The 8,754-nt window shown below is 43.5% G+C and overlaps 1 protein-coding gene across 1 annotated transcript; it reads left to right on the forward strand.

Moving 5' to 3' along the window:
• The first annotated feature begins 1,248 nt into the window (after window positions 1-1,248).
• On the forward strand, window positions 1,249-4,148 carry LOC117350863 (olfactory receptor 1020-like). Its single transcript, XM_033925538.1, has 2 exons — window positions 1,249-1,279; window positions 3,226-4,148. The coding sequence occupies exons 1-2, from the start codon at window positions 1,249-1,251 to the stop codon at window positions 4,146-4,148; spliced, it is 954 nt and encodes a 317-aa protein (XP_033781429.1).
• The last annotated feature ends 4,606 nt before the right edge of the window (window positions 4,149-8,754 follow it).

The raw sequence follows: 8,754 nt of genomic DNA on the forward strand, positions 1-8,754 counted from the left end.
AAATCCATCCACTGCATCTTACGTTATAACCTTCTTATGTTAATTTCAAGGCCAGCTTAAAACATTTGTCTTTCTTAAGCTCTTTGACTCATAAGCTATATTTTTATGTCAGCCATTTTGGGGTCAGGAGCTTGGAATATATTAAATAAATATGAAACTTGAAATTTGACTGCTACCTTCTTTCGTAATTGTAAAATGTGCTTTATTATTGGTCATTGCCTCCAAGGTCAAGGCCGATGTATATCAACTGATTTTATTTTGCATTTAACAAAACTCTAACATGAGCCGCTGACGATTTATACTCTCCTTTCTTATGTGTACAATCTTACAATCTCAGTAAAAATCAGGTTTTTTAATCAAGTAAAATAAATGGTAACATCCCAAGACACAAGAGAGAATGACATGAATTATACTTCAAAATTGTATACAATAATGAAAGGAATTCCCATGTTACTTTTTGTTCTCAATGGATTCAAACCTAATTAGTAGAGAACCTTACAATATAATAAAGTGCCAAATTAAATCTTCTTAGCCAAAATATTGCTCCAACTCATCTGAACACTGACAGTAAGTGCTGCAGTTTCTGACATAACAAGGACTTCATTGTTGAATTAAGGGGGACTTTGAGACACATTTTGGTCTTCTAGAAAATCCAGGAAAGAATTATGAAAATCAAAGGAGAGCATCACTAATAATATACCAGTAGTACACTATGAGGTGAGATATCTGTCATTCTTAGATTTTCCATATTGAATGTACTAGATCAGCAGTCTCAAAATTGTGGCCCTCCAGGTGCTATTTTGCGGTCCGCGGTCTGGACATGATGATCAACTCCTCCCTTGCTTCAGTCGATTGTTTTGGTCAAAGCTGCGGCCGGCAGTGGCTCCTTGCGCTATCCACACCACCATTTATCTTCCCCCTTCCCTTCCTTGTGGAGCAGTAGCATGTCTGGCCGGCTCCATTGCTGCAGTCGATCATTCCATTCAAAGCCACTGGTGGCGGCTCCTTGCGCTATCCATATCTGCGTCGGAAGCCTCTCTGATATCACGACATCAACCATTGCTGCAGTCGATTATTCCATTCAAAGCCACTGGTGGCGGCTCCTTGCGCTATCCATATCTGCGTCGGAAGCCTCTCTGATATCACGACATCAGATAGAAGGCTTCTGACGCAGGCGCGGATCACGAGAGGAGCCGCCACCCGCGGCTTTGAACGGAACAATCGATTGAGCAAGGGAGCTGGCCACACATGCTGCTGCTCCACAAGGAAGGGAAAGGAAGGGGAGGGGAAAGAGAAATGCTGCTGCTGCTGCACAGGGAAAGGGAGGGGGAGGGAAGGGGGAAGAGAAATGATTCTGCTGCACAGGAAAGGGGGTAGGGAAATGCTGTTGCTGCTGCACTCAATTGGGGAAAGAGAGGGAAGGAAGGAGAAGGAAGACAAGGGAGAGGAGAGGATCAAGAGATGCCAAGTCCATGGGAGGGAGGGAAAGGAAAGGAGATATGCCAGGGCATGGGGGGAGGGAAGGAGACAAATGCCAGACTGTTAAAGGAAAGATTTATAAACTATAAAGAGTTTACCTCATGCAAAGTTGTCATTTCTTTAATAAGACATTAACTATTTTTTCTGCGGTCCTCCAAATACCTACAAATCAAAAATGTGGCCCCACAAAGGGTTTGAGTTTGAGACTGCTGTACTAGATCAATTGTAAATGTGTAGCTTAGAGACGCAATAATGTTGGAGGAGAACATTTTTTAAAGCACATGAGCAATTCAAAGTTATTAGATCAAGAACAGATTTTGTTGAACCACAGAAAGATCTTGCAAATCTCAGGGACTTAGGACTGAATTTTATACGTGGAGGGGCATAATAAAAAAATAAGTCCATTTTGGGCCTAGAGTACTAGTCAGCAGCGTCTAAAGTCCATTCTTGAAAAATACGTCCCAAATATTTTTTTTTCAAGAATCTTCTACTTCTAAGTCCAGCCATTTGATCATCCAGACTGCCAAGTCATCTGTCTTTATACTCTATTCTCATCCCAAAAAATTGTCCAAGTCCCAAACGCCTAGAACAAGACCTTTTGGAAATGGAAGGGGTCATCAAAGTCATGGACTGGCTACCCAGACATGGCAACAGAGTAGTGGGACATCTTACAGGGCACTGTAGTGAGCTTCACAAAAAGGGTATCACATAAACATCTCACCACAACTCCCTTGCAGGTCATGGTGAGATCCCCCAAACCTACTATACCCACCTGTCTACAACCCCAATAGATCTTATGGCTGTAGGTGGCACCTTTATGGCAGTTCAGTAGGATTTGGGGGGGGGGGGTGGTTTCACGGCAGTTTAGGTAGAGGGGTGATCGCTATCACAGCAGGGGAGATGAGCCATCTCTTCTGCCGTGATGGTTGCGGTGGGGGGTGGATAGATTGCCGGGCCGCTGAGCTGATCGCGGCAGCTTCCATCAGCTGAGCTGCCCCTTTTTTGGCACTTATACCTGTTTTGAGTTGCTCTAAGTCAAAATGTATAAGTGCTGACTAGGCAACCTGCCTAAACTTTTGGTTATACCTGCTGTACGCCTATGTCTAGGTCGGCCCACCTCCCGCCGTTTCCCCTCCTCTAAAAATGCCTCTTTTCATTCTATGCACTTAGAGGCAGGGGAAAGGCCTTAGCTGGTTTTAGATGTATCTAAAATCAGCTTTGGTTATGGGTACTTGGATGTTCGGGCTTTTTGATCGTCCAAGTACCCATTTAGACCACTTTTTAGACTTTTTTTTAATTATTATTATGAGTCCCATAGTATATATGTATGTGGTCCATTATACAAACATATATGCATCTTTTAATTATATATTCAAGTATTCACTTGTACAGAATGTGGTCCATTATAAAATACCCCACTCCGACACCCACCCCCTCCCCTTTTAAGGATCAAAAATAAAAGAGTGAGAAATTGAGCTCATTCTGATATGTTCTGAGGGATATTTCAGGAAGTCCAGAAAAGAAAACCACATTTTTAATTCTATGTATCATGAGTTTTGAACCTCCCAACTAGTGAGTCATGCTTAATTGGACATTTTTTTTTTTACTACATAGTGAATTGCACATTAGAATTTCAAAGTTGTTCCTCATTAATGAGAAGTAAAGCTGTTGATGTGTTATGACAATATTGCCCACTCTTCTGCATATATCTTCATTCTTCTTCCAGTGCTCAAGTAACAGAAATTGGAAATCAGACTTTGGTGACTGGATTCCTTCTTCTGGGATTCACCAATGTCCCAGAGGAAAAGCTCGCACTTTTCCTTGTGTTTCTAGCATTCTACATTTTAACCCTTGTAGGAAACATTGGTATGATTCTAGTTATTAGGTTCGCACCTCACCTTCAAACCCCCATGTACTTTTTCATCGGTAATTTGTCATTTGTTGATACCTGTTATTCATCTGTCCTTGCTCCCCAAATGCTTGTTAACTTCCTTGTTGCAAACCCAATCATTTCCTTCTCTGGTTGTGCCACCCAACTGTATTTCTATGTTGCACTTGGGACGACTGAATGCTTTCTTCTTGCAGTGATGGCTTATGATCGGTATGCTGCCATATATAATCCACTGCTTTATTCAACCACCATGTCAAAGCGATTGTGCCTACAGCTAGTGGTGTTATCATACATCGGTGGATTTCTACATTCCAGCATCTATATAATTACAACATTTCAGTTACCCTTCTGCAAATCCAATGAAATCAGCCATTTCTTCTGTGATATCCTCCCGCTCTTAAAGCTTTCTTGTGTTAATACTAAAACTATTGAAATACTGTTATATGCCTTTACCGGCTCTATTTCTATGAGTTGCTTGTTAATTATACTTGTTTCTTATCTCTGTATTTTGTCAACCATACTGAAAATCAGTTCTGGAGAGGGAAAGAAGAAAGCATTCTCTACCTGTGCTTCCCATGTCACTGCTGTCACCTTATTCTACGGGACAATTTCCTTCATGTACCTACGACCTAGCTCAAGTTATTCCGTGGAACAGGACAAAGTAGTGTCTGTAATTTACACTGTTATCATCCCCATGTTGAACCCTCTGATCTACAGTGTGAGAAACAAGGAAGTAAAGGCAGCCCTGAGGAAACTTTTACAGAAATTCTCCCTATAAAGATAACGTGACCTTGTGCCTAATGATAGGGAAAATAAATAATGTGACCTTTCTATTTATTTGTACTGTTAAAGAATGCCCACGTCTTGAGTTGTTGATGACTTTTGTAGAGAGTTGTTGAGATATAAGGAAAACTGTGGAATTAAGGTCATGTTTGGTTTGTTATTTATTTAGCTCCATCTTATTCTCCCTGATATTGTTCTGTGGAAAGTAACATTACAACAGGTACCATAAAAGCCTCCCTTAATATGTGTAAAAGAACTATCTGATCACTGTTCTGATGGAGTGGAGAAGTAGCCTAATAATTATTTATTTATTTCGATTTTTATCCCGTTCTCCCAGAAGCTCAGAACGGTTTACAATTTGACATTCACAATCAATTTAAGAACAGAATAGTCATGACAATAATTAGGTTACATTTAGACAATTACAGAACTATTCGAGAGTCCAGACTAGTCATAGCAAAGAGTAAATTGAGGAAGTTGTTCAATTGAGGCCCTATTATTGGAATAGGTCTTTATTGCTCTACGGAAGGACATTAGTGAGTCTAGTGACCTTATCTTTGTGAGTAGCTGAGGGAGGAAATGACTGTAGGAGCATTTATGCCCTGTGCTCTTCCGGAGGGATCTCCCTGCGGGAATGCTGAGACTTTGTTCTGCTTTGGATCGGAGGGGGCAGTTAGGGGTGTATGTGTGCAGCTTGGGTGCTATGTAGGCAGGGTTTTTTTGGTGGAATCTCTTGTGGGTCCTAACCAAGGCTTTGATGATGCAGCGCTTTTTGACTGGTAACCAGTGGGCTGTACAGAGCGCTGGTTGTATAGGACCCAAATTGCTGAATTTTGGACTTTTTAGTGCAGTGGGCTAAGAACTTGGGGAAGTGGGTTCAATTCCCAAGGCAGCTCCTTGTGACTTTGTGTAAATCACTTAACCCCCCACTGCCTCAGATACAAAAACTTAGATTGTAAAAATAGGTACAAAGAAAGAACAGGGGAAATTCTATAAGAAAAGCCTAACATGAGTTAATTAGTAAATTGGCTTCAATAGAGATTAAGCAGTATATATATAGAGAGAGAGCAATACAGAGTGATATTTATAGCACAAAGAGAAAATGCAACTGAGAGACACCCTGTTGGTGCTTGGAACTGATACACAGATAAGTATTTGTACTTTTTTAATTGAACATTTTTAAAGAGAAGTGAGGTGAATGAGTAAAAGGCTTTCTTTTTTTGCCGATGATCGTTAAGAAAAGCCAGTAATTGAGCTTCTTCTCCATAGCCACGACGGGGAGTTCCTCTTGTGGCTGCTGAGGCTTTTCCTCCCTGTGTGTCTCTTTTCTAGAGGAGATATAGATTCAGTGGCATAGCGAGGGTGAGTGGTGCCCCTCCCTTGCCCTCTTTCCTGCCCACCCTGCTGCTTCCTGAGCCCCCTGCCATGACCGCGTACGCCCCCCTTCCCTTGTATCTCTTCAATTTTCCTGGCGCAAGCAGCATCACGAACCTGCTGCCCACGTAGTATCTGTTCACCCTCTGACATCACTTCCTGGGAGCAGGACCCGGAAGTGACATCAGAGAGAGCCGGAACCGATGTGGGCAGCGAGTTTGTGATGCTGCTCGTACCAGGAAAATTAAAAATGTATGAGGGAAGGGAAGGAGTGTAAGCACAAGGCAGGGGGTTCAGGAAGGGGTGTGGGGGGGTGGTGGATAGGAGAATGGAACATGGCGCCTAGAGTGAACCCCCCCCTTTACTCCGCCATATATAGCTTGGTAGTATAATATTTTTATTGGGGATGTTTTGTCATATTTATATTATCACTTCAGTTCCTCTGTTTAATTGGTTTTTTTCTTCCTATTTGGCTTTGATACATTCCATAAAACTGCTATTGCACTACTTTTTATTTGTTGTTCAGACAAGAAAGCACTGAGGTTAAAGATAACATAACATAGTGCTTCTTAACCGCGCAGCCATGTTCTACGCGGTTTACAAAAGATTATAAACTAAAGACAATTTAAGAATGGCAGAAAGAAATCATTTAACTAGCAGCATAGACAAATTGATAACCTAGCAGCAATAACAAAGTGAAAAGAGACGGTGAGGAGATTATAAACTAAAGATAATTTAAGAATGGCAGAAAGAAATTAGTTAACCAAGTATTTCAGTTGAGTTCTTTGATTTTTTTTCCCCCATGAGTTATTTATTAATAATGCATTATCTTCTTTCTGTATTTTGTCAACTGTACTGAAAATCAGCTCTGGAGACAGAGGGCAGATATCTTTCCCTAAATGCACTTCCAAATGCTCTTACCTTATTTTATGAAATAATTTCATTTTTTTCACCCTGAAGGCCTTGCTCCGAGTGATTAAGGAAAACTTTATATTAAGTGGAGAAAAAAAGCCTCAAACATATTAACTGCGGTGATTTACACTGGGCAAAGTATAGCTGGCAGATTCTTATCGCCATAGGCATCGGAACCAGGGGCCATGGCCTCCCCAAAAACTGGTGCCTGCCCGCACTCCCGACTCCCAGGGTTTAACATAAAATGATCGGGCAGCTGCTGCCAAGCAGCTTCAAGGAGCAGGCCTGCCCCCGGAAGTAGAATGAAGACTTCCGGGGGCAGGCCTACTTCTTGATGCTGTGCGGTGGCTGCTCAATCATTTAAAATTAAAGCTGCCACACAATTTTGCCGGGGATAGGGTGGAGGACCTTGGCCCTCCCAAATGCTTATCACAGACAAAAACCAACTGCACTATAGCAGCTGCCATCAATCACAAAGGTATAACAGGACGCCAATAGTTTGTGCTTGCCGGTCACTTATCTGAGCTCGTTTGAAGTTGTTGCTGGTTTTCAAAAACCCTCTGATACGTGCTCACTTTCCAAAAGCACTCCTTTAACGCCCGACAAGGGACCTTGTTTTGCCGAACAAAAAACGGCTGCATCAGGGGACTGAAGATGGGACATTTACTGACAAAACTTCCTTGGCAGTCTGAAACAGTGTAAACCGGGACAAACTTTCAATTCCCGGTCAGATGGCATCATTTCTGGAGCTGAGGACAATCTACGCTACACATCAAGTGAAGTGACATTAATGAGTAAAAGGAGGTTTTTTTTTTTGGGCCAATGATAGAGTTAAGAAGAAAAGCCATTATCATTTGCTCTAAAAATATTTGAAGTGATAGAAAGATCATTTTTGCCCTCTTGCCCCTCACTTTTCTGTTGTACTCTCATTTTTTACAGGGTGTAAACAGAGGCTTAGTAAGGATGAGATACCTTCTTCCCCATCCCCCCACCACACGCGTACCCCCTTCCCTTTTCCAATACCTTTTTAAACTTCGACGTGAACAGCATGCCCACGTCAGTGTTGGCTCACCCTTTGACGTCACTTCCTAGGCCTGGATCCCGGAAGTGACATTAGAGAGAGTGCCGATGCCGACGTGAGCAGCAACGTCAGGCCGGGGAAGTAAAAAGGGTACAGGGGAAGGCAACGGGTGCACATGGCAAGGAGAGGAGTGTGGGGGTAGAGAGGAAGAGGTTGCCATGCCCTTAGCAAGATGTGCCCGGGGCAGATCGCCCCCCCTTACTACGTTACTGGGTGTAATTAAATATATATTTACTTGTTTATTTGACATTCTTGTACATTTAGGCACAAATTCTATAAACGATCTCCCAATTGTAGGCAGCCAATCAGGATGCACATTTTCTAAAAAATTTTTAAAAACCCAGAGGCAGGCCACTTACACTGTGGACATCTGTTGCGGGTGCAGGGAGGCACCTAGGGATGCTTAAGCTCTCCCAAGACTGGACGAGGGCATGGTTTTGCTCAGAAATGGTTTGGGGAGAGCTTAAGTGGCCCTAGGCATCTCCCTAGGGTTGTGATAGGTGCCTGATATGTAGGCCATTGAAATGGTGGCCTACGTTTCAAATAGATGTTGCCACTGATTGTGGCAAGGAAGTCTCCCTGCCCTGATCAGCTGCGGCAGGGAATCACCAAACCTTACTGCGTCAGCCAGCAGCAGGGATGCCAACTCCCTTCCACCACCACCCCTGAACCCACTGACACTGTCTGTGACAGGAGGGATGCCCAATCCCTCCTGCTGCCAATCCTGAACTCCCCATGAAGTCCCCCGGCAGGAGATGCCCACTCTCTCCTGCCAGAACCCCACTCCCTCCTGCCAGAACCCCTGAAACAACCCCTGGCAAGAGGGATACCCAATCCTTTCTGCTGGCACCATCCAACATTCCCAGCATGAGGATCTCTTCTGCCAGCATACCCCCAAACACATGACCCACTAAAGTCCACCTGGACCCCCCCAGACCTTTTTCAGTAAGGCTGACTGGAGGGATGCCTACTCCCTCTGGCCAGCAGCCTGCTCTTCAGAATGGCAGACCTTCCCCTTCCTGGTGCATCCTGGTATGCACCAGGAAGGGACTAAGACCCTGATTGGCCCAGGCACCCAAGGCCCCTCCTATAGGAGATGCCTTAGGCACCTGGGCCAACCAGAATCTTAGATCTCCTTCCCAGTGCATTCTGAGATGCACTGGGAATGGCCTAAGACTCCGATTGGCCAGATCACTAAGGGCACCAGTTACAGAATTGGGCAGTTTAGGCAGGG

The sequence above is a fragment of the Geotrypetes seraphini genome, chromosome 16 (assembly GCF_902459505.1).
Source record: "Geotrypetes seraphini chromosome 16, aGeoSer1.1, whole genome shotgun sequence".
Lineage (NCBI taxonomy): Eukaryota > Metazoa > Chordata > Amphibia > Gymnophiona > Dermophiidae > Geotrypetes > Geotrypetes seraphini.

What these genes read in the sequence shown, in the direction of transcription:
- LOC117350863 (XM_033925538.1), top strand. Translation starts at nt 1,249, where the DNA reads ATGCTGCTGCTCCACAAGGAAGGGAAAGGAA. An exon ending in CCACAAGGAAGGGAAAGGAA is followed by an intron (nt 1,280 to 3,225) that starts GGGGAGGGGAAA and finishes TAACAGAAATTG; the next exon opens with GAAATCAGACTTTGGTGACT.